General features: G+C 46.3%; 1 protein-coding gene across 9 annotated transcripts in view; it reads right to left on the bottom strand.

The window, feature by feature from the left end:
- The window catches only part of RERE (arginine-glutamic acid dipeptide repeats), a 424,018-nt gene that overhangs the window by 32,342 nt on the left and 366,213 nt on the right, over window positions 1-25,463 (bottom strand). For all 9 annotated transcript variants that reach the window (XM_060621655.3, XM_060621656.3, XM_060621657.3 and 6 more), the window contains one exon: window positions 24,690-24,770. In XM_060621655.3, coding sequence (XP_060477638.1) covers window positions 24,690-24,770 — 81 coding nt within the window. The remainder of the gene's footprint in view (window positions 1-24,689; window positions 24,771-25,463) is intronic.

Here is a 25,463-nt window from a genome sequence, read left to right as displayed (position 1 = left end):
AACAGTGTGGAGAAGTGTTTCATAATGTGCTTGGAGAGACTGTCCAAGTAGGCAAGGGAGGAATAAGGAAAGCCCAGAACTCAAAGGATCTACAGATGCAATTTAATGCAATTTCATTTAAAATCCCAAGTGGTTAGTTTGTGGAGCAAGACAGGCTGCTTCTAAAAACATTACAGAAGAGCAAAGGGCCAATAATCAAAATATTCTTGAAAAAGAAGGACTAGGTGGGGAAGTGCCACACCAAATATCAACAATTATTCAAAAGCTAGACAGGAAGGTACTGATACAGGAGCAGACAGACCAGTGGAACAAAACGGAACCCAGAAGTGGATTCGCGCATTTCTGGAAATTTCATTTTTGACATACCTGGCAATACAAATTAGTGGAAAAAAGGCTGGATTTCTCAAAAGATGGTATTGGGACGCCTGGTTATACACACACAAAAATAAAACCGGTCCTCTACCTCACATCACACACAATAAACCAATTCCGGTGATTAAAGACTTAAATATGAAAAGCAAAATTATAAAACTTTTTTTTTAAGGTTACTTATTTTGAGAGAGAGAGAGAAGCAGAGAGAGGGGAGAGAGAGAGAGGGAGAATCCCAAACAGGATTTGCACTGGCAGTGCGAGCCCGACTTGGGGCCTGAACTCATGAACCGTGAGATCACGACCTGAGCCCAAATCAAGAGTCAGATGCTTAACCTACTGAGCCACCCAGGCACTTTGCAAAGTTATAAAACTTTTTTTTTTTTTTTAATGTTGATATATTTTTGAGAGAAAGAGAGACAGAACGTGAGCGGGGGAGGGGCAGAGAGGGAGGGAGACACAGAATCCGAAGCAGGCTCCGGGCTCTGAGCTGTAGTCACGGACTGTGAGATCATGACCTGAGCTGAAGTCGGACGCTCAACCGACTGAGCCACCCAGGCGCTCCAAAATTATAAAACTCTTAAAATTAAAACAAATACAGGGGACTGCTTTTACAACCATGAAGAAACACGCCTTAAACAACACAAACTCAAATCATAAAGGCAAATAAATTCAACTACACTAAAATTAAGAAAATACTAATTCTACCATAAAGAACATGAAAGGTAGGGGCACCTGGGGTGGCTTAGTTGGTAAAGCATTCGACTTTGGCTCAGGTCATAATCTCACAGTTCGTGAGTTCGAGCCCTCCTGCGTTGGGCTCTGTGTGGACAGCTCAGAGCCTGGAGCCTGTTTCGGATTCTGTGTCTCCATCTCTCTCTGCCCCTCCCCCACTTGCATTCTGTCTCTCTCCCTCTCTCTCTCAAAAACAAATTTAAGAAAAAAAAAGAACACAAAAGGTAAGCCACGAGTATTTGCAACATATATTATTTAAAATAAGGATCATCTAGAATTTTTACAAATCAAAAAGAAAAGACAATTCAACTGAAAAATGAGCAAAAGCTTTACATAAATCCTTCACAGAAGAAGAAACCAATAGCCAATAAATGCATTACAACGTGTTCAACATCCATAATAATCAGAGAAATACAAACTAAAACTTCTCTGAGATACTTCAAAATTCACAATACTGGCAAACATTTTAATGTCTGACTCTATCAAATGTTGGCAAGGACATGAAATTACTGGAACTCTTATATACATCTGGAAATAACTGCCTTTATTTAGTAAAATAGAAGATATGCATACCTATAATGCAAACATTGTATTCCTAGGTATACCCTTAAGGAATGACCTTTACAACATGCACAGTCACAGAACTGTGTGCGATAGTGAAACAGAAACAAAAAAAAAAACCAATAAAAACTGGAACAGACTGAAATGTCTGTCAACAGCAGAAAACAGAAGCAAAATGTATTATGTCCGCACAAGGCTGTGAAATTGTGCAGAACTACACATGGCAGTTAAAGCTCAGGATAAAGGTGAGTGAAAAGAACTAGGTGCAGAAACGTATTCTTTCTCCATGATTCCATTTACGTGAAGTTCAAAAACATGCAAACGTAAACAATATGTTGTGGAAGGATACAAATATTTGAGGCAAAACCATGAAGAAAAGGAAGGGGATTATACCAATATTCAGGATAGATAGCAGTTATCTCTAAGGGGCGAGGACAGGGAACCAGACCCAGGAGGGAAGGCTCCACGCAATCTCGAACTTCGTGGCAGTACACAGGAATTCGTTACGTTACTTTTATACCAAACACGCATTTTATGAGGATTCTTTTATATTTCTCAACATTTACTAAAACAACAACAAAAAACCAGAAGACTGTCAAACATTCTGAATTCTGCCGTTTAACAAAAGGTTTCTCACCTCTACCAAGTACTTCCTGTTGGTGAGCCCGCAGGGGAAGGGGGTTACTCAGCCCCTGCTTAACTTTTTCTGTGCCGCTCGCAGTTTCTCTTTTCCCTGCCCTCACTCTTCCCCATCACCGGCTGCTGGCCCAGCGGAGCCCACCGAGCCCGCCGGCAAGCCACCGCGGGCCTCCCATCCTGGTGCCCGGCATCGACCTGTGTCCAAGCCCTACACATCCAAGAAAGGCCTCGGGTGGGAGACCCTCCCTTCCCTTAGCCGCCCAGCGTCAGGATCACTGTTTCTCTGGATGCTGTAATTTCTTAAAGAAAGTGGGCCCTTGTAAAACGACAACTCCTTAGAAGCCACGCACTTCTGAGATGGGGGGACGTGAGGCACCTCCCCCAGGGTGGTCTTCAAAATTATCCAAATGAGCTTCAAAGAAGCAGAGCTGTGCTTCTAGAGGAGGCCAAAAATGACTATTCTACGGATGTCAGCAGTTTCCAAATTAATCTACAGAACAAGCAGGCTCAAGTGATACAAAATTATGTCAAGTCAACCTACTCGTATGTTTCTGGAAAACCTGGAAAACGAAGGACGTGCACGGGACACCAGGCAAAACCCTCACCCCCGAACGTCTGCTGGGTATGCCAGGTCACACTGTCTTGCTCTTCGCTCACTCACAGCCATTTCAGAAACTCCCTCGCCGTCCCATTCGTGCACTGGAAGATTTCTCCCGGTGGCTGGCTCTGTGGATATACTTACATTTGTGGAGCCAGAGGGGGCAGACACGCCCACAGGAGCCAAGGGTGCTGCCTGGTCTCGCCACTTCCGCTCGTGACCTGTTTCACCCCATCTTCCACACTGCATCATATATATACATACACGTATACATAGGTACATGCATACATATATATATATATAATATATATTTATTTATAAAACACAAAACAAATCTGATATTACTTATTACTTATCCTGTTTGAAAATTCTTTAACGCCTTATCCTTTTTCTCCACATAAAAACGTAACACGGTGTTTAAGATTATGGATCCTGAAACCAAATTGAGATCAAATCTTGGCCGTACTACTTCATAAAGTTGGGCAAGGCACGCAGCCTCTTATCTATGAGGCCGATCGATCAATGCACGTAAAGCACCCAGAACAGTGCCTGACACAGCAGAGGCCCTCCGTAGATGCTGTCACTACCGCTGAAGCCTGCAAGGTCACCACGATCTAACCCGTTCCCATCACCTCTACCTCGTCCCGCTCAACACACCTCCATATACTTATTTTCTTTTAGTTGCACCCGAATTCCAAGGTCATCCTATTCCAAGGCCTCTATACAGCCTGGTGCCCTGGCCTGGGTGTTCTTCTGATTCCATCCTTCTCTTCTCATGTCTGGGATCATAACTGAAATGAAACATGTTCAGACATTCCTTTATTGAAGTTGGGTCCCTCTGTTATATATCCGGTACTTTTCCCTTATAGCACTTTTCAGGATTTGTAACTACATACTTAACAGATTATTCACTTAATCTGTCTACTTCATACATCTAACACAATGTTCGGCATTACGTAGACTGTCAATAAATATCCGCAAAATGAATGAGTGTAACAATCTAACACCAACTTGACTTATCTTTTTTTTTTTGTAAATTTTTTTTTTCTTTTTTAACGTTTTATTTATTTTTGAGACAGAGAGAGACAGAGCATGAACGGGGAAGGGGCAGAGAGAGAGGGAGACACAGAATCGGAAGCAGGCTCCAGGCTCTGAGGCATCAGCCCAGAGCCCGACGCGGGGCTCGAACTCACGGACCGCGAGATTGTGACCTGAGCCGAAGTCGGACGCCTAACCGACTGAGCCACCCAGGCGCCCCGACTTATCTTTTAAGAAACAACCTGCGAGCGCCTGGGTGGCCCAGTTGGTTAAGCGTCCGACTTTGGTTCAGGTCATGACCTCACAGTTCCTGAGTTCAAGCCCCCATCAGGCTCCCTGCTATCAGCGCAGAGCCCACTTCCGATCCTTTGTCCTCCTCTCTCTGCCCCTCTCCCGCTTGCACTCTCTCAAAAACAAACATTTTTAAAAAAATAAACTAAAAAAATTTTTTATGCTCCGAAGATTACAATTCCTCATTCTTTTTGAGATTTAAGAAAAAAAAAAAAAATCTTGCAGAGGGCCTTGGAAAAAAAATAGCAATCAGCAAAGTATCATCCAATTGAAAAATCAAAAAAGTCTACTCTAGCCAAATCCTTTATCTTTTTAGTCTCATATGTTTACCCACCTGGATACTGAGTATCTGTAACAAGCCTGGGGGACACCCTCTCCCCTCTCTCCTGGGTCTCACCTTTCATTTCTAGCTTTCCAAAAATTCAGCAAAGCTAAAACATTGGCTCTTGTCTGTCAAAACTGAACACCTGCTTTGAACACAGTCCATATCACCCCCATCCTTCCTTTTAGTAGCTTTAATTACGGCCACAAAGCAGTCACGATTCACACTAGCGGTGGAGTCCATCTACAAGGGGAGCATCTACACGCATCTGTGAAGCCAGTGCGCAGAGAGTAAACATCTGCTGCGAGACTGTGGTGAAAACACTTCCATCGACTAGGCGATCTGGAGGGACACTTGTGATGCAAGTTTCAGCCACTCGTGAAGCAGCACTCCGAACGATGCGAGTGACCTACACAGAAAGACACCGCTGCGGTGAGCACCATGTGCCGTCTCAGCGATCACTTTCAAGGGTCTGTAGTTCACAGAAATAATGTAAGAATTCTAAACTACCCAGAGCACGGTCAGGAATACAGTTTGTACGACCCAAAGAAGATGTGCACTAAAAGAGGTAATGGAGGTTCATCACGAAGCACGAGAAGGAGTATGTGGTCAGATCCTAAGAAGGCCCAGGGACAGGCAGGCTCCTAAGTGACCAGACACTCACTCACCCAAGACAATACTGCTTGGCCAGATATTCTCTTACGCTTTGCCTCACTCTGTATCTTACTTTTCCAGACATTGGAGTTTTTAAAAAAATTTTTTTTAATCTTTATTTTTGAAGTAGAGAGAGAGACAGAGCGTGAGCAGGGAAGGAACAGAGAGAGAAGGAGACACAGAATCCGAAGCAGGTTCCAGGCTCCGAGGTGTCAGCACAGAGCCCGACACGGAGCTCGAACCCACGAACTGCGAGATCGTGACCTGAGCCAAAGTCGGACACTCAACCGACTGAGCCACCCAGGCACCCCATAGACATTTGAGTTTTTTTAGTCTTAAGCTGTTCTGGAAGGACGCAAATGTAACAGTTCTTACCTCTATCCCCACTAAAGGAAAGACATGCCAAGGAAGATGCAGGGTCCTATTGGGTGAGGCCTGAGCCACAGAGTCTAACTTTGGGCTCTTCCACTTGGAACTGTAGCATGAAAACAGCAAGCACTGGCTTGGGGGGCCTCTTTTCTCGTGGTGACTCACTCTAAAAATCTGCTAAATTGCTCTGGGTGAACACTTCCCCTTCTTCATCTCATTTAACTCTACTTATGAAATGGGGTTGGCTTTGGGGCCTTAACAGGTCAACATGCTTTAATAATAATACAGAATGTTCTGTATTATTGGCATATCGGGTCGTTCTCCACAAAGGGACCTAAGCACAAACAAGGCATTACTTCTGTTATTAACACCACTGGAGTGGCATAGGTCACAGAAAACAACAACCCTCAACTCTGATGTATCTAGAACTGGGCAACTAAGTAAACCAAAGACAATTTAATCAATTAAACTTCAGCGGCTTTCAATTACTTATGGGTTTACTAGTATCCTGGTACGAATGAAAACTATATAAACTAGAGTTTAAAGTACCTCCAGAAAATATATGAAAATTTACAAGTATCTTTTAAAATTCCCTTCATTTGCTCTGTGTGTAAATTTGGAGGGCTATTAGAAGCCTCAGCCAACAGGAGCTCAAGGCCCAGTCCTCCACCCTGAAGACGGACCACCCCACACGTCCACCTGCTGACAACACAGCAGTGATCTCTGCAGCCCAGTCCGTGGAAGGCCCGCGGTTTCTCTACTAGAAATCCTAATTGAGAGCTTGAAGACAGCAAGATGGAGGGACAGGGACTAATACTCTGGGAAGACCAAATCACCTACATTTGTCACCACTCTAGAATTGCAAATTTCAACCTCTACTCCCAGCACTCTTAACTTCACAGACAGGGCAGAGCCAAAACCCAACATGAATCCCCGCGATTCATCTTGGGCACACGACACGGTTCTGTGGGGTTTCCCCAGTATCATTTGAAGAGCATAACAGAAATGTGGATTATAAGTGAGCCAAACATGCCATATAGAATTCCAAACTGTGAAATTTTGTGTAAGATTTTTGGCTTTTCGATTTCTCAAAATAGCTGGGGTTTCACAACTACACATAAGACCGTTTTGACCATCAAAGGGCAGGCATACCACAGAGATAACGTGGGTTCAGCTCCAGACCATCACAATAAAGCAAGTATCGCAATAAAGCAAGTCAAATGACCAGTCAAATGGATTTCTTCTCGGTTTCCCAGTGCATATGAAGTTATGTTTACACTATACCGTAGCCTATGAAGTGTGCAATAGCATTTTGTCTAACACAATAATGTCTACACCTTAATTAAAAATACTTCATTGCTAAAAAGCACTACCCATCATCCGAGCTTTCAGCGAGTTGTAATCTTTCCGCTGGTGGAGGGTCTTGCCCCGACGTAACGGCTGCCGACCGATCGGGGGTGGTTGCGGTGATTTCTTACAACAAGACAACAGTGCAGTCTGCCATGTTGACAGACCCTTCCTTTCGCGAACAATTTCTCTGTAGCACACAGTGCTGTTTGCTAGCGTTTTACCCACAGTAGAACTTCTTTCAAAATTGGAGTTAATCCTCTCAAACCCTGCTGCGGCTTTATCAACTGAGTCTGTGTCATAGTCTAAATCCTTCGTTGTCATTTCAACAATCTTCACAGCATCTTCACCAAGAACAGATTCTAGCTCAAGAAACCACTTATTTTGCTCGTCCATTAGAAATTAAAGGTTTAGGGGCGCCTGGGTGGCTCAGTCGGTTAAGCGTCCGACTTCAGCTCAGGTCATGATCTCGGGGTTGTGAGTTCGAGCCCCGCGTCAGGCTCTGTGCTGACGGCTCGGAGCCCGGAGCCTGCTTCGGATTCTGGGTCTCCTTCTCTCTCTGCCCCTCCCCTACTTGTTCTCTGTCTCTATCAAAAATAAATAAATCTAAAAAAAAAAAAAAATTAAGAAATTAAAGGTTTATCCTGAGATGGCAGCCATTCAGTCCCATCTTGAGGCCCCACCTCTACTTCTGGTTCTTTTGCTGTTTCCGCCACATCTGCAGTGACTTCCTGCACTGGAGTCTTAAACCTTCAATTTGTAAAGACAAAAACAAAACAAAAACAAAAACCAAAAAAACAAAACCCCAAAAAAACCACAGTATCTGCGGAGCATGATAAAACAAGGTGTGCCTGTGCTCAATTAACCCTCACAAATGTCCCAGGACATAGGTCCTATTATCCCCATTTTATAGATGAGAAGACTAAACTAGAGCCATCGGGTAACCCGTCGGAGGACAGGGAGGGCAGAACAGGAATTCGCACACGTCCCGAGCAATCTCCGGGAGGAAGGAAGGAGGTGCCGCCGGAGAGCTGACAAGCCCACCAGTCACGAGCTCTCACATCGGTGCGTACGGGCAGGACGAGGTGACAAATCAGAGGTCTGGGTCCCAGCTCTCAGCCGTAGTCACCTAACTGCTCCGGTGATGGTGCCGAAGAAGAGAGAGGGTAAGACACGGGGAGCTGCTCTGTGAATTCTAGAACCTACCACAAGGGCAGCAGCGTGTCTGCGCGCAGCAGTCGCCGCCCAGAGTCACGCTGGTTTGTCCTAGCGGACTCCGTGCGTCTTAAGGGTAGAGGAAAATGTCCTCCTCTTTTTTATATCCTCGGCATCTACCTAAAAAGTCATGGTTCCACACAGGAACTCAAATGTCTGCCAAGTAGCTGGCTAAACACATAAATAAAATTAAAAAGAAAAAAATACACTTTAAGGGCCAGTCAGAAAGCATCCAACATGGAAAGTTTGTTCACTTAGTAAGAAACCTTCAGATATGTGTCCGGTATTTCCCTTCATGAGACACTGCATTTTATCCCTCTCCTTCCCCCAAGATAAATCAAGTACTAGGAAACTAAAAATAAACTTAATAATACCAAAGAATGAGCAATTTCCTCTTTGGCCTTGTTTGCACGACTAGTTTAGGGAAAAAAGGAACCTTATTTCCTGCTCAGCTGTGCAGGCATCCGAGGACACTCGAGGCTGGAGGGAGAAAAAGGTGGAGGGGGGCCCGACTTAGAAGAGCAGCGCACTTGCTAAGGACCGTGAACAAGGTGCTTTGAGGAAACCATGTCAAACTCGCGCGGATCTTCCCGTAAATAGGCTTATTTCCCAAATTCTTTTGTGGAGATGTAAGACATCTGTGTTTCTAAACAGGGAGAGAAAAAAACCCCACGGCCCTCACACGAACGCCTGCACCAGAGCGCGGCCGGAGTGGGGTGAGGGGCGCCGCTGCTTTACGGCTGCGGTGTGGCCACAGGCAGGCGGCGAGGGCCCAAGGGAAATGGGGACATGAATCAGGGAAGGGGGCTCAAAGCATCACTGAAGCACTTCTGCTCCAACAAGGCACCGGGGACAACGACCCCTCTTCTCCGCGGGCCCGAAGGACGGCTACTCCCTTAGCGACTCAGTGAGCAAAGGCCTCAGGCTGAGAGCCGGAACGATTCTTCAGAAGGCGGACAGCGTCTGAGTGACCCTCGGCCCCCCCTCACGCCCGTTCTCAGGGACACGACACCTCCCCACATCACAACCCCTCGACGGGAGACCGGGGGCATGGGGGCGCGGATCGTGTGGGGCACAAACTTGAACCACAGCTTCTAGATCTGAATTCAACGTCGGGTCTACTGTCCACACCCAAATTCGAAACTGAATCCGCAAGCTCAGCGCCCCCCTGGTAGCTTCGCAGGGTCCACCTGTCAACAGCTCCTGGACACGAACGAGCTACCCGTACTTGTACTTCACCACCGCGAACTGGCCAAGGGGGCCCACTGTGAACACGGTGTCGGTGATGGCAACGTCTCATCTTCCTCCTATAAAAAGCGAGCTCGGCCCCAAACCCTAGCACTTACCCCACGGAGGCTCTGCTCCCGGCCCACCCCCTCTCCCGACCTAGATGGTGCCCTTGACGGAGGGCCCCTTGCTTGTCACCGGGCCTCAATCTCCTTCCCGAGCTTGTGCAAGAGCGCCGCACCCTCCCAGGCTATCAGAACTGATGAAATCATGTCTGTAGAGTGCTCTCATTTGCAAGGATGAAAAGAGCTATAAATACAAAGTCAAAGCAGTATTAAAAAAAAACTTTCTTAAGCTGCAGCCACTTCTTTCTTTTGAAATGGAGAACCACCAGAAAGATCAAAGGAGTGTCACCGTTTGTTGACTGCTGCTCCGGAGGGCCCTCCACCTCCTCCCTCCACCCGGCAGCAACCCCGGAGAGAGGTCTACCACGATTTCTAACTTAACAAAATCTCAAGACGAGGTGCCCGGTGGTTTCTTGGAACACCCCGGCTGGAAGACGCAGGGCGAGCCACGCGGCCTGCACGCTGCTCACACTCTTCCCACGGAAGCAGGCACGACCGGGAGAAGGCAGCCTTGGTGAGAAGAAACACGAGGATGTGAGGGTAGTGGCTTCCCCCCGTCTTTCTGCCACAAAAGCCCAGCGCCGTGACTTCGTAAGGCTGCGGCAGCTTGCGTCATAAAATACATAACCTTGGCTCAGTTAACCTCCTTAGCCATAAAACAGGGGACGGGGCAGGGAGCAAAATTAAGCTTACGGGAAATAAACCTAATCAAAGCCGAACAGTAACAAAGGGCACCAGAAACATTTCTACTGTATCACATCCCACGGGCTGGCCAAGAGCCCGGAATTTTCATTACAACTTTTCAAAGAGAGGGAGAGGAGAAAAAATATTTCACAAAACCATTATCAAGGCCCCAACCCTGGATGCCCTGCTGTACAACCAAAATTTGTGAGAGGTCAGCCTGTCAGGGAGTCAAAAACCCAGCATGTGGAAACTGGCAGGCCTTTTATGTAGTAGAAGGGTTCTTAAAACGACTTCTGTTTTGCACTGAAGTCTCATGGCTTCACAGACCATTAAAGGTTTCTGAACCACAGAGAAAGGAGGGCAGAGTTAAGGAAATAAATCAAAAGTTCCTCTGGGATGCACAAATGCCTACTTGGAACAGGCTTTCAGCACGACTATCCTCCACATTAAATAACAAGGAGAACTTTTCAAAATAAAAGCAGAAAAGAGATTCATTTTGTTATAAGCAATGTACTTTTTTTTTTGGTTTAAAGGTTATGTGTGCTATAAAAAATGGCTCCTGCCGTGAGTACAGGGGGGTGGGGGATGGGGTGAAGGCCGGGCTGAGGGCAGGGGCTGGCAGGGACAGAAATCAAGTGTAAGGGACAAAAATCAAACAGAGAAATGCTGGGTGTGGGGGCGCCCCAAAGAGTGAAAATGTCTTGTAGTAAGTAGTGTAGGGGCAGGATGTGAGGGGAGCAGCGCCAGAAGGGACCTCGTTGCCAGGCCTGCCTGAGAACTGCGATCATTTTCCCGCAGCCAGAAAGGGTTCTCTTGTTTCTGTCCACGACATACACAGTCCAAGGCCTGGGGAAGGGACGGTGTCCTCGTGACGGCAGAGCCGCGCGGTCTCAAGACCAGCAGAGGGAGTACAGCATCTGAGAAGAGGAAATGGTCAGCCTGATGGCCAACGATGCGTGCTTATGCAAGCCAGGGGCTGTGAAGCTGAGAGTTCCAGACCTTCTGGCCCGGCCCGTGTGTCCTCCAGCAGTGCTAACTGGGAAACAGGACGAGAAGCTAGACTACGGCCCAGGTGAGGCCGCGGGGACCCGAGGGGACTACCGTACTTCTCTCAGGATACGCGCGTACTACGAAGCGTGTCGCTGGGGGCGCTCTCTCCACCAACCTGGAAGGACCGGGGAGGGGATCTAGGGGGAGGAAAAGCTCGGTGAAAGGCGGAAAATCCAGTCTGGAAAACTGACGGCAAGCATCGGAGGCGTGATTTCCCTTCCGGTCCGGGGCTCCCAGTTTAGTCCACGAATAAGGGCCCGTTTCCACGCTTTTTGTTTCTGGGGGGGGGGGAAGCTCCGTCATTCGAACGTGGCTTTCGAGAGCTGGCGGAAACCAAAGGCCCGCGTCTTGCGCATGACTATCGCAGTCTTCAGCCGGACTTCACCAAAACGCACGGGAACGGGCTGGGCCGAGGGGCGGTTAGCTGGTTCCCCGCCTGGACGCCTGGGGGCTGCGGGGGGAGGTCCGGGAGCGACTAAAGCCGGTGGTCCTCCCGCAAGGAAGGAGGCCGCCGTCTCCCACCGGGCTGCGCTGTGGCCGGGCACCGGGCGTCGGCTCAGGTGCCTCCAGGCGTTCCAGCGGCCCGACGGTCAGTCGGAGCGCGCGCCGCTGCGTCCGGTGGTGTCTCTTAGCAAGTCCGAATACTAACACTTGCCCGTTGTGGGAAATGAGAGCCGGGTTAAAAATGTTAACCTTAAGATGTGCTAAACTCAACAAAAGAAACAAAACCCCTCACGTGACTCTCTGTGCCGCTGGGCAGCTGCGCTGAAGTCACACCCGCGCCCGCCCGCGGGGGAGGGAGAAGGCCGGGGTGAGGGACGGGGGCGCCCCCGGCGGCCTGATGCTGCCGGGAGGGCCGAACGACAAGGGTCCGAAGGAGCTCACCTAGAGCGCGTGGCGTGGGATGTCGCGGCGCGCTCGGACGGGAGCCCGGGCAGGAGACGTGTCCACGGCCCTGACCCTCCTGAGGAGCTCCGTGAGGGAGGGGGCGTGGCACGGTGTCTCCGTGTCATCCAGGGACTCGACCAGGACACCACAAGGCAGATGGAGGGCGTCGGATCCCCGCTTCATAAACAGAGGACATCTAAAACAACGGAACTGGCCCAAACCGCCGTGCCGGCATTTAATGGGTTCAGAGTTAGTTACCAGGTTCTCGGGAATAAGCAGGGCAGTGACTCTGAAGACGTGTTGCAGAGGGGTTCGGGCGTTAGGGAACTCCTCAAAACTAGGATACTTCAAGGACTTTCTCTGGCGAGGCATTTTTTCCTCAAATGTTAATTTATTTGAGGGAGGGAGGGAGGGAGGGAGGGAGAGAGAGAGAGAGAGAGAGAGAGAGAGAGAGAGAGAGAGAAGGAGAACGTGAGCAGGGGAGGGGCAGAGAGAGAGAGAGAGAGAGAGGGAGAGAACCTTAACCAGGCTTCAGCCCAGAGTCCAGCATGGGAGTGGCTTGATCCCACAACATGATCTGAGCTGAAATCAAGAATCAGACACTCAACTGAGCCACCCAGGCGCCCCAGGAATAAACTATAAATTTTTATGTTCACCCTATCTAAACACCCTGTCACTGATTTCTAGAAAAACTTAGTAAGACAGTAAAGTACAGGCATGCCTGGTAACGTGCTTTAGCGTTTGGGCAATCAGTAATGAGAGGAGAATATAACACAAAAGCAAACGGTACGCTTTAGCTTCAGTCCGGACAGACGGATGTACATTCCAAGTCCTAAACTTGCACATTTTAATATAAATACAAAGTGACTACCTAAGAAGCACTCCATCCTTGAAGTGTATTATTCTGCCTAATCATCTAACAGACCTAACATACTCTGGTAGACAGGGAAGCGCATGGACTTTTCTCCTGAATCACCTGACAGGCTTACATGGTCAAAAGAAATAAGGGCTTCAAGTTCTGATGAGCAAATTCAGTCCACAGGACAAAGCAAACTTTAACACTTATTTTTGAAAGTTTTGTTTTGCTTTTTATCCCCCATTCTCCAGATGTCTACAGGGTTCTGTTGCCCACATCACCTGCTGCCTGCTTTACCCAGCTGGAGCCGGCCATGTCCGCAGATCCACTGGGCCTGCTTCCTTTTGAGTTTAATTCTCCCTCCTATTGTTCCACACATTCCAGACTCTCCTTCCGCAACTTAAACACCTTCCTTGACAACCGAAGGCCACACACCTCTGACCTGCTTCCATGTACCTTGTTAGTACATTTCCAAAACAGAGCAGAAGTGGGAAGGAGGACCAAGTTATGATCACAGGAGGCGTGTGCCTAAATCAATAAGCACCGAGTCCCAAGGGCATTGGACCTATGCTGTTCCAGCCCCCTAAAATAATCAAACACAACGAAAGTCACCACTTCTTGCCAAACTCAAGAACGATCTCAACTCCTGCACACAGGAACAAAGAGACGATGGCTGCAGCTGAAAATACATAACCAAAGCATCACAGGAAAAACTTTAACTTGATATCGTTCAGAACACATCAGTGGGATTTCACTCATACTGCAAAGACACAGAAAAATTCCAGACTGTTTTCAAGATAATAAAATGGCATATGATGGTGACTCACTAACTGACTAAAAGGGGGGAAAAAATCCATAAACAGTCACAGGAACCTTGCAAAGCTGCAGAGATCTGGCAACACTGAGCCTCTTTCACCTCGCTTGGCTCTCACCTCCTGTGCACACAATACACTCAAGCTCACATACACACACACGGTAATTCTGAAACCAAGCTGCAACTGGCTAATGGCTTGCTCTACTGCTTAAGATAATATTTTATTCTTGACTTGCTCAATAAACCTGCTGAGAAAAATAAACAATGGGTTTCAATCTTATAAATAATCTAGAAAACAGAATTGCTGTGCAAACAGCAGAGTTGATTTACTGCCTGTGATAAACAGAACAGGAAAGTCCAAGCGTGGCACAGTGACTCCCAAGTCCTAGTCTTACTGTCCTGGGACAGAAAAGTTAACGAGGATTTTCTGTCTGCTACATAGTCCAAGGCCTAGGATGTCCAGGTTTCAACTGGTCTTTAAAACAGTCTCAAAGCAGATCATGAAAAGCAACACGAAGAGCAAAAATGAGGAAAACCATTCCTTAAAATCCCTGACAAGTTTTAATCTTTTAGGACCAATAGTTATATATCGATCTATGGTTATACTATATTTCCATCCCATCATTCACACATGTGAACATACACAGCCACACACCTCATTTTTAAGCAATATCAAGTAAATCAAATAACCCAGTTAAGAAATGGGCAGAAGACACGAATAGACATTTTTGCAAAGAAGACATCCAGATGGCTAGCAGGCACATGAAAAGATGCTCAACATCACTCATCATCAGGGAAATGCAAATCAAAACCACCGTGAGGCACCACCTCACACCTGTCAGAATGGCTAAAGTTAACACAAGAAACAACAGGTGCTGGCGAGGATGCGGAGGAAGGGGAACCCTCTTGCCCTGTTGGTGGGGATGCAAACCAGTGCAGCTGCTTTGGAGATCAGTATGGGGGTTCCTCAGAAAACGAAAAACAGAACTACCCTATGATCCAGCAATTGCCCTATTAGGTATTTACCCAAAGGATATAAAATACAGACTGGGAGGGGTACATGCACCCCGATGTTTATAGCAGCGCTACCAACAATAGTCAAACGACGCCCAAAGTCCATCAACTGATGAATGGATAAAGATGGGGTGTATATATATACAATCGAATACTACTCAGCGATCAAAAAGAATGAAATCATGCCACTGGCAGCGATGTGGATAGAGCGAGAACGTATTATGCTCAGTGAATAAGTCATCAGAGAAAGACACATACCATATGATTTCATTCATGTGTGGAATTTAAGAAACAAAACAGATGAATATACAGGGAGGGAGGAAGAGAAGAGAGTTTGGAAACAGACCACAAAAGACTCTTAACAATAGAGAACAAAGTGAGGGCTGACGGAGGGAGGTATGTGGGAGACGGGCTAGACAGATGGGTGAGAGGTACTAAGGAGGGCAGAGTTGTGATGAGCACTGAGTGTTGTATGTAAGTGATGAATCACTGAATTCTACTCCTGAAACCAATACTGCATTACATGTTAACTGACATTTAAGTTAAAAATAAAAGTAATATCAAGTAAAGGCCTATTACAGGGAATTAAAGGAGACATAAAGAAGTATTAAAACAAGGTCCATCCCCAGAAGGCCTTATATTCTACATAAATACATACATGCATGTATGTGTGCAGAACATCTACATAAATACATACATGCATGTATGTGTGCAGAACAGAAATGCATAGAAGAAAAAATGAAACGGTGTCTAAAGTCCAGGACTAAAATAAAGTAGTAATATTTAAAGGGCAGAACAACATACAATTCTTCTGAGACAGGAGCTGGGCTCCTTGTGTGATGGCCACCTGTTGCAGACAAAATGGCCCACGTGCTTTCACGAGCGCGCAGCCCAAGCCCTGTGACTGGGCCCCAGAGGGTCCCCATGACTGCAACTCACGCACCCTCCAGAGAAGAACACGCACCCTGCTCGCCTCTTCAGTGGACTGTGAACTCCACGAGGGGAAGCGCTCTCTCCCACACCACAGACACCTCAAGGAGAACACGGGCCTTGGGTACCAAAGGTTCCCCCCAGTAGTTCCCAAAACACTCCCAACTTTGCCCACTGAGAACCATGATGATGGTTTAAGACACCTCGAAGGTCAAATCCTGGGAACTATGACATCACAATTTAGAGGTTTCAGAAGAAGGACTTAAGACACTTGAGCAGAACACAGAATCTTATTTCCAAAGTGGGAAAAATAACAAAGGTCACTGATATTGAAACTGAATTTAAAAATTTAACATCTCAAAAAGAAAACCTAGCTTAACAGAATTCTGGTGTCCCCAGATAGGTTTCTCCTGCTTGCTTTTCCTATTTCTAGTATACAATTAATGGTTTTCAAATTACAGAAAAAAGAAGTATTATGAGAGGAAGTAGGGTGGGGGGCCATCTTTCCCACCACCAGTGAGCAGCTGTGAATAAGACTGAGGGGAAGTCCTCACTTTACAATTTTCAAAACAATACAATTTTTATTCTACTTTATTTTCCTACATATTCCTCAAGGGAGTAACTTCAAATAAGATTAAAATGAACCAATTATTCAAGGATTATGACTTCAGATACATTTTAAAACTTATTTTTAAAACATCAGCAAACTGGAGTTTCAAAGTTAGGATGCATTCATCGATCTTATTAAGGCTAAGAAAAATCCATTTATGATATAAAATATGAGCTCCAAGTGGGTAAACACATGGAATATAAGCACAGTAATCACAGCTTATAAGTCTTCTTAAAGAGCATTTCAAACCTTCCATTTGTGTTACTAGCTAATAAAATGGGTGAGTCTACTTAGGTATAAAGGTCAAAGTCACCAGGTAACTAAGACCCAGTCAAATCCTAAGAAATACAGGTTAGCAAATACCAGCAGCAAATAAATAACTAATCCTTATAAGCAGCAGTGTATTCAGTAACTTTACAAGTCCAAGGTGGTTTCCTTTGGGAGCAATGTCTATAAGCAATACATCGTACACAGTCAAAATCCTTGTACACCACTTCCTCCACTTCTGTTGTGTAGGATAAAGCCAAGGACAGGCCTAAGACATTTACACAGAAAACAGCAAATATTCAAGGCCTTGTTTTAATAAGTCACCTGATTATGGGGTGCTTGGATGGCTCAGTCGGTTAAGCATCTGAGTTTGGCTTGGGTCATGATCTCGTGGCTCGTGGGTTCAAGCCCCGCATCAGGCTCTGTGCTGACAGCTCAGAGCCTGGAGCCTGCTTCAGATTCTGTCTCCCTGTCTCTCAATCCCTCCCCCGTTCACTCTCTCTCTATCAAAAAACAAACATTAAAAAAATAAACATAAAAAAAACATTAAAAAGTCACCTGATTCTTTTTTTTTTTTTTTTAAGTTTATTTGAGAGAGAGAGAGAGAGAGAGAGAGAGAGAGAGTGAGTAGAGGAGAGGCAGACAGAGGGTAAGAGAATTCCAAGCACTGTCAGTGCAGAGCCCCAATGTGGGGCTTCAACTCACGAACCTTGAGAGCATGACCTGAACCAAAACCAAGAGCTTAACAGATTCCTAAAAACCTCTTTATTCCCCCAACATCGGCACCAAAAATTCCTTACATGCAAATTTCTTAACTGCTTCACTTACACAAGGGAATCAACCAATCCCGCTTAGACTGCCCTAGTCAAAACTGGACCTCTGCCCAGCTAAATAGCCACACAGTTTAGACTATCAGATGAAAAGATTCAAGCCTCTGCTTCATTTTAGTGGGAACAAACCCCTGCATGGAAAGAACTATAGGATCACAGTTCTTGCTGCCAAACTTAGTGCCTGTTTCTATTGGTAATCGCTTCTGCCTGGAATGGAAAATTTCAACTTTATCTGTACCTATTTGAGGACAAGTTATTAAGAAAAAAAGGTGTGGCACATGTCTTGCCTTGGACCCAATCTTGCCAACCTCTCAAAATATGTATATTTCTTCTCCATACATAAAGGGGTGCCAGGGAGAGAGAATAACATCTGAAAACGCCACAGTATTAAGTATGTGAACTTCATATTAATAAGAGAATATCACCTTTTCAAATAAAAAGTTTTCTTAGCAACTTAAAGAAGATCTAGGCTTGACTGACTCACACACAATGAACTGCATGCCACAAGGAAAGAGGAAGAAAACAGTTTTTATGTGAAATATGACAGGAGTTACAATTGTGTTTCTAGGAAAAAGTGAAAGATACGAAGAGGGAAGCTATACTAAGAAATTCTATTATTGATAATGCAAATAAGCCCAGATTACTGTTCTATGTGTTTGAAATACTTTGTAATAATTTGAAAAACAAAATTAAGCCCTAACAGTGAAGTAATTTACAACTGGGACAGAATAAAAGCAACGTTAAGAACAAATGTGACATATGGGCTTAGAACCCCACAAGTCTGCACCTCTGTGAACAGCAGGGCCTCCTGAGCCCTACCGAGCGTTCTCATCACCAGGGGAGCGGGTTCCTGTGCAGACTCTGGCTCTGTGGGGACAGACAGGAGCCCGAGAGCCTGCAGCGGCACCCGGCTCTGGTGACGGGGGAGTGCCGGCCGGGGGGCACAGGGGGCACAGCACTTGCGAACAGAGGTCTCTGGTTACGCGCCTGGAATACAACTGTGTCCCCAATAGTATCAACCTATTCAGGAAGTCCACGCTTTGTTACGTAACATAGATTAAGCATTAATGAGGCTAGAAAATTGTTTACCTAAGGTTTTAATCTGAAGTCAAATAAAACTCCATGCTGAACGCTCATACCGAATGCTAGAGTCGTACTTAACCTCTTAATATTAACAGAGTCTTGATTACTCAGTCTGAAAACCTTTCTCAAGAGTAGTTATTCTTTGCTCGGGGAATGTGCTTTATGCAAAAGATATTTTGCCTGAAGAAATAAACAATTAATATTCAATAATTATGTACATATTTAACAGAATTCATTTCCAGAAATGTGGCTGACAGAAGTGGGTGGTTTTCACGTTACTTCTCAAAGTAAAAAATTAAACCTCCAGTACTTTTCATACTATCACCCCAAGTTAAAAACAAGACATCCGAAATATCAAAACCGGCTGCCCCTTAGTACCATTAAAACAACAACAACAACAACAACAACAACAACAACAACAACAAAAACCCAGACAGAGGGCACCTGGGTGGCTCAGACAGTTGAGTGTCCAACTTCAGCTCAGGTCATGATCTCATGGTTTGTGGGCTCAGGCCCCACACCGGGCTCGCCGGTCAGCGCAGACCCTGCTCTGGATCTTCTGTCCACCCCCTCTGCCTGCCCCTCCCCCACTCAGGCACACACTCTCTCTCATTCTCTCAAAAATGAATAAACACTTAAAAAAAACAAAACAGGCACATTCTCAATGGAGAAAATCAGGATAAAAGACAGACTTCTAGTTCCATAAGTAACTTTCAACTCCCCCATTTTTTTTGTCTTACTTGGAGACCTTACTTTGAGAATTATTACAAGAACCTCCTTTCTGGTCTCTATGTCTTGTTTGTGCCGCTCAAGAATGCTCCCCCTTCTCTCTTTTTTAACAAATTTATTATTTATTTTGAGACACAGAGTGCATGCTTGTAAACAGAAGAAAAACAGAGGGAGAGAGAGGGAGGGGGAGGGGGGGGAGGGGGAGAGAGAGAGAGAGAGAGAGAGAGAAAGAGAGAGAGACGATCCCAAGCAGGCTCCACACCGTGAACACAGCGCCCGACGTATGCCATGAAATCACAAACCGAGAGGTCACGACCTGAGCCGAAATCAAGAGTCGGATGCTGAACCGACTCAGCCACCCAGGCGCCCTCTTCTTAGAAGACTTCTGTGGGTTCCCAAATGCCCTCTTCAGAGACAGTGTAGGGTCTCCCAAGTCTACCTCCAGGACGTGATTTTGGCCTAAGTCCTGCCGCACCTGCCCTGCGACCTCCTCTCCAACTACGCTAGGGTACGCGCTGGGCATGGCCTGCAAGTTCCTGCCTCCATGCCTTTGCTCGTGCCACTTCCTGCAGCTGGAAAGCCACTTTCCTTCCACCGTCCCAACCGCCGCCTGTCAAAAAGCAGATCCTCCTTTCAAAGCTCAAACACTACACCCTCCAATTAGCCTTCGGGCAGCCCCCAAACGCAGCCTCTGGTGCACGCTTTGTCCAGCAGGGCCCTTAGCACACATTGCCAAACACGGAAAGCGTGCAGGTGGTTCCGCTTCCCTGCTGCAATGCGGGCCACGAATGGCACCTTGCTCCTCATTACAGACACCCCACCCATTACAGTGCTCGGTGGATATACAAAATTTTTAAAAAATTGAGCTACAGGGAATGTTTAGCTCTGAAAATGGGAAGCGGGTAAAACAAAAAAAGAACTTTTTAGTTTAGAAAATGTTAATACACCAGCAACTGGGACTACAAATAACATGAGCTTAATCCCTACTGGGCTAGGTGTGCAAAGATAAAACTAGGGAGAGGAGAAAGACGGCCAAGGGTGTGTGCCTTTTCACCTTCTTCTCCCAGAGGCTAATAACGTGCTGGAGGCACCTGTCTTCTCTCCCGAGTCGGGAGGATCACACGGTCTTCTCTCTAACGTTAGCTGCGCCTGAGACGGCTCCCGGAGTCGGGGCTCCCTCCCTGTCTACAACCCAACGCAGACTGGATTTGTCTGCCTAACAGCAGGTAGAGCCGTACACAAAGGCCAGCCAGGATTCAAGGGACAATCGTCCAGGTGTCAGACACGGAAAGTCTTTGACTCAAACAACACAGACGTTTGCTCAGTGTGAAAGAAGACACGTGTCACTGCCGTCGGAGTAATCTCCTCAGGATTTTGAAGAAAACTGCAATGTGTGTAAAAACCGAACAAGGTGTTATTTTTGGAACACCCGGGATTTTGTATTATTTACAACATGGGTGCCCCTCCTGGTGCTTTAAGATTCAATTCTATTAGGTCTCCTATTTTCTCAGGCATTATCTTAGCATCAAAGGTCACGTAATTCATCGATCGGTTCACAGCTCACGCAGCGGTGCTGGAAGAGGCACCCCGAGGCCCGGCTCCCCGTCACCCGAGCGGCTCAGCTGTGGGACGCTCGCTGCGATTTGTATAAACGCACCGACACCCAAGACTCTAACGTGATTTGGGCCCAACAGTGTCTTGAGAGAGAAGAGGGACACAGCCAAGGGGAAGCTGAATGAACGCTCCGCAAAGATGCCCTACTGTGTATGACTTCTAACTGCCCATCTTGTACACACGCTGAAGAAGGCAAGCAGCCACAGAGAAAGGAAGAATGGGACAGAGGCAGCAACTCCAGGACACGTGCACAGCCATGACGCGAAAGTATGTGACCGACAGGTATTCACTTGGGTACCACGAGGCTGACCTGCTACACCCCCTCAGCTGAACTTTGAGAGTGGGTTTTCCGCAGCCACAGCCACCACCCCCACTCCAGGGGCAGCAGCATTCGGAGGAAAGCCAGATTCAGCTCCTGTGTAACAGACACCGGAAACCAAAAGAACTAGGAAAGTTGTTTAGGTCCATTCCCACCAGGAACCTCTGTCCGCATAACTGCGCTGAATGACCCAGTAAGGACAGAAGTCCCTTCAACAAAGTTCAAGACGAAACAACCGGATCCTTTAAAGCTGGGCGCTGTCCTTCACCGCCCCCCCCCCCCCACCAGTTTTTCAAAGAAAACAGTTCTTCCCAAGACACATGATAAGAAACAGGTCATTTCTTCTCACACAGGTTCGGCACGGTTACAAACGGAAAATAATCCCATACTGCGCATGTCAGGTAGTATTTGGGGTAGACAAGGAAGAAGACCCATTTTTAGGTGTTTCTATGCACTCTCTACGGACATTATCTCATTTAAACTCTCAGAACAATTCTAGGGGCTAGAAGGATCACCCATTTTACAGACACAGATGTTAAAAGACGGAGACTGAATAATCTGCCCAAGGCCCCAGAGCAGGCAGGTGCCAGAGGAGGCAAGAGCCATCACTCTGCTTTCAGGCACAGCAACAGCCAAAGGTGTGCCAACATTTTATAAAGATTGCAGCATCTATAAAATTCTCGCACAAAGAAACACCATTTTAGGGAAAATCATTTTTGAATGCTTGTCAGGATTTGACCTGACAGCTCAAAGCAGACTGCACAGTTAGAAGAGATTATCAAGTGCTACAGTTACCGGTAAGGCCAGGAATAGAACACAGGTCTGATGACCCCCGCGCCAGGCCCAATCAGGCGCGTTCTTCTGGATGCTGACACCCTTCTGAAGTTTCAAGTCAGTTGAGAAGAGCAAAGAAATGAGTTAATAATTCTGGGACATAGAAGAGAATGTAGAAAGTATCTAGATTAGATGCATTTGATATAAAGAGAGGCGTGACCATATGAAGACTTCTACCAAGGAAGTTCTGAACCAAGGAATTTTCTCATTTTTTGCAGCAAAAATGAAAAATAACCTTTGCCCTCCCCTCCCTAGGAGCTGTGAATGATTAGCGGGGCTATGCTGATAATAAGGAAAATACAAAATGGGTGCCTCTCTCCCAGGTGATCAGGGTACTTCTAGATCTACCCTACCACCAAACTCCTCCGGTTCTAGGCAAAAAGACAGCGGAACACCAGCAACGTTTAGCCAAAGTCAGCCATGACGCACCCTCCAGTGCTGCCAACAACTGTCCCGTTAGTGGCCATGATCGCGCCCTGATGAGGAGGCTGGAAACAGGAAGGCTGCTGGGTGCCAGAGGAGGAGAGAGGAGAGGAGCCACAAGGCTGGGAAACAGGGACGGCGGACAGTGATGGGGAAGGGTCTCAGGACAGAGGCACCTGGAAAAGACCAGCGGACCGGCTCAAAAGGCTGGTGTACCAACAACTTCTCTGTGGGCGGGGACAGACGACTTACCGAGTTAGACATCATCAGTAAGGATAAGGGACAACCAAGAGTAAGGGGGGAAAAAAAAGATTAGAAGCCTCTTACCCAGGCTAAAAGTCATTCAGATTTGTCTTCCACTAGAGATAAAAAGCTAGACAGAATTGCCTGGTGTTTCCAAATGGTGGATGGCAAATTTTAGATTAGATGCTTAATCTTGCTATTACAAGTTTATTTTTTAGAACAGAAAGAAAATAATTGTCAAGCCATATCTTGTATTAAATTCCTCATGGTTTGCAACTTCTAGCAGAGCACAAGGAGACAGAAAACTGCAGTGGGGAGGTCACAATCTGGCCTACTGCGTCCGGCCACAGCTACTCACGGACCTTATGGCTGCTCCAATTCGCCACACCAAAATTCTCACCGTTGGGTAAAACATTTTAGTTTTATAAAAGTACATATCAAACTTTAAATGACTGAAATCCGCAGAAAACTTAAAGGTATTTCTTTACTGTTCCACATCAAATACTTCTTTCCAATTTGTTCCAGGAAGACCCATCCCCGCCCTCCAAAAAAGTTGATTATATAGATTGATGACAACATATACTTTAGTTCAAGGTCTATAAACAGTTCTTTTTTTTTTTTTAACCATTCTCAAAATGACCATCTCACCATATTAAGATGTAGAGTAAACATTAAAAGTTCAACGTCATTATGATTGGTTGATGCAAACCACCAATTTACACAAGGCTATACTTGAAATGTCAGACCTTTCTTCCCTCTTATAAGCTACTGCTGCTCACATAAGGCACCGTACAGAAAAGGTGTCTAGAAAAAGTTCATTAAAGCAAAAACAAAACAGAACAAACCCTCAGAATAAAACAATCAAAATCGAATAAGAGGAAATCAATCAATCAACAACACCCAATTCGAAAAATACCAACCAAACCAAACTAAAACAACCCACCCACTTCTATAATGGATACTCTTCACCTATCTCCTCATTCCACTCAGGGAGGGTAGGCATGAAGTGAAAGCAGCTCAGTGGCTAAATATTCACCCTCCACCCCCAAGTCCTAAGAAGCACTTCCGGTTACTAGGCTCTACCTAGGCCACAGACACTGGGACTTGGCTGGCCCTACCCCACTCCTAGCCTCTCCTAGGACTCACCAACCACTCCCCCTGAATTCCACCTGTAGGGAATTTAGGTAAATGAGACCAAATCCCTTACTAGTATTCTGTTCATACAACCTCCCTCTGAAGTTTCCTCAGCAAATCTGCCTACCCCAAGTTTAGCAAGAGACAGGGCTCTCAGCTTTGTGAAATGTCAAATGAATCTGTAAAAGCCTCACTTAAGCAATTTATAAGAATCCTTGTATATGTATCTGTCCAATGAACAGTGCCAAGTTTTCAAAAAATTATTTATTTATTTAAGTAATCTCTACATTCAATGTGGGGCTTGAACTCATGACCCCAAGATCAAGAGTCGCACTCTCTTCTGACTGAGCCAGCCAGGTGCCCCCCAGAAGTGCAAACTTTTAAGGCTGCAAAAACTAAAGAGTTAAAACTACTCTTCAAAACATAATCAACATTAAAGAAAGAAAAGGTCCCAACAGAATTCAAAGCATAGTGAGCCACAGACCTTTTCATTCTGTTGTTTGGTTGAAGACTGGTCAATAACCAAATCCAACTGGTGGTAAATGACATTTCCTATTTCAGCCACTGTATTTACAATTAGATGTTAATAGCTCAACATCCCAGACAACCCCCCAAGTGACCCTCCGTTGGCAAAGACCTTGCTGTTCTTACAAAGGAAGTCCACTTTCTTCGTGGGGGAGAAGCATAATCTGTCACTTTACTATATGAAATCAGAAGCTAAACTAAAAGTGAAGGAAGTAAAATGATGAGGACTCTAGTGCCAGCCAGTCTGAGCACAGCGCAGGGTTAAAGGAAACCATTTCGTAAGATCAAGTGCGGAGAAGCAGTAGGGGCAAAGAGGAAAAAATCAAGTTACATAAAGTCCAATTGTACTCACTGTTTCCTTATTGGGAAGCAGCTCCTTTCTAATTCTGAAGAAGTTCTTGCCGTACTGCCTGAGCCCCTTAACGAAGCGTTTCTGTGATAAAAAGAAACAACAAATGGGATGTAAAAACCAAAAACAAAACAGGATGTCAGCAAAGCAAAGATATCTGCAATCAGCAGAATAACAACCATAAAAGTCGGAGCTAGGGAATACTGACGAGGCTGGGAGACCATTTCAGCAGCACAGCTGGGACCCCCCCCAGGGCCAGGGCAGGCCCCGGACTGCCTCATTCGAACCCCAATAGCACACACCAGACAGGTTTGGGAGAAGGACATCCTGGATGTGAGCCTAAGAAGCAATCTGCGCCCTCTGTGCCACAGTCTCCGCATCGGTCCACGAAGGTATAAACAAATACGCTTCGTGTTCCAATACAACAGCACAACTGCTTTGCACCCGAGAACGAAGCTTCCCAGAGTGTCGAGCAGAAGGGAGGGAAAAAGAAACCTGAAGACTTCCCCAAAAGGTCACCCTAGAGGGGTTAAAAGGCCCTTTCATCAATCCGAGGAATGCACCAAGAAGGCACCGATATCGCGGACGCCCACTGGGAGCCCGCACCCCCGCTGGCCTGCCCCGCCATCGCCGTCATTAAAAGCCACTCCGAGGCACCAAATAAAGAACCATCAGCACCCCCTCCTTCCTCCGACGCTCCCCACCGCCCCTCCACCCCAGCAGTCTAGAGACTTTCACTTTGTCCCATTCCCTCCAGGCAGCCCCTCCCCGCCCCAG

This window comes from Panthera onca, chromosome C1 (assembly GCF_046562875.1).
Source record: "Panthera onca isolate mPanOnc1 chromosome C1, mPanOnc1 haplotype 2, whole genome shotgun sequence".
Taxonomy (NCBI): Eukaryota; Metazoa; Chordata; class Mammalia; order Carnivora; family Felidae; genus Panthera; species Panthera onca.
Note: the sequence above shows the minus strand (reverse complement) of the source record. Positions and strands in the feature narration are given on the sequence as shown.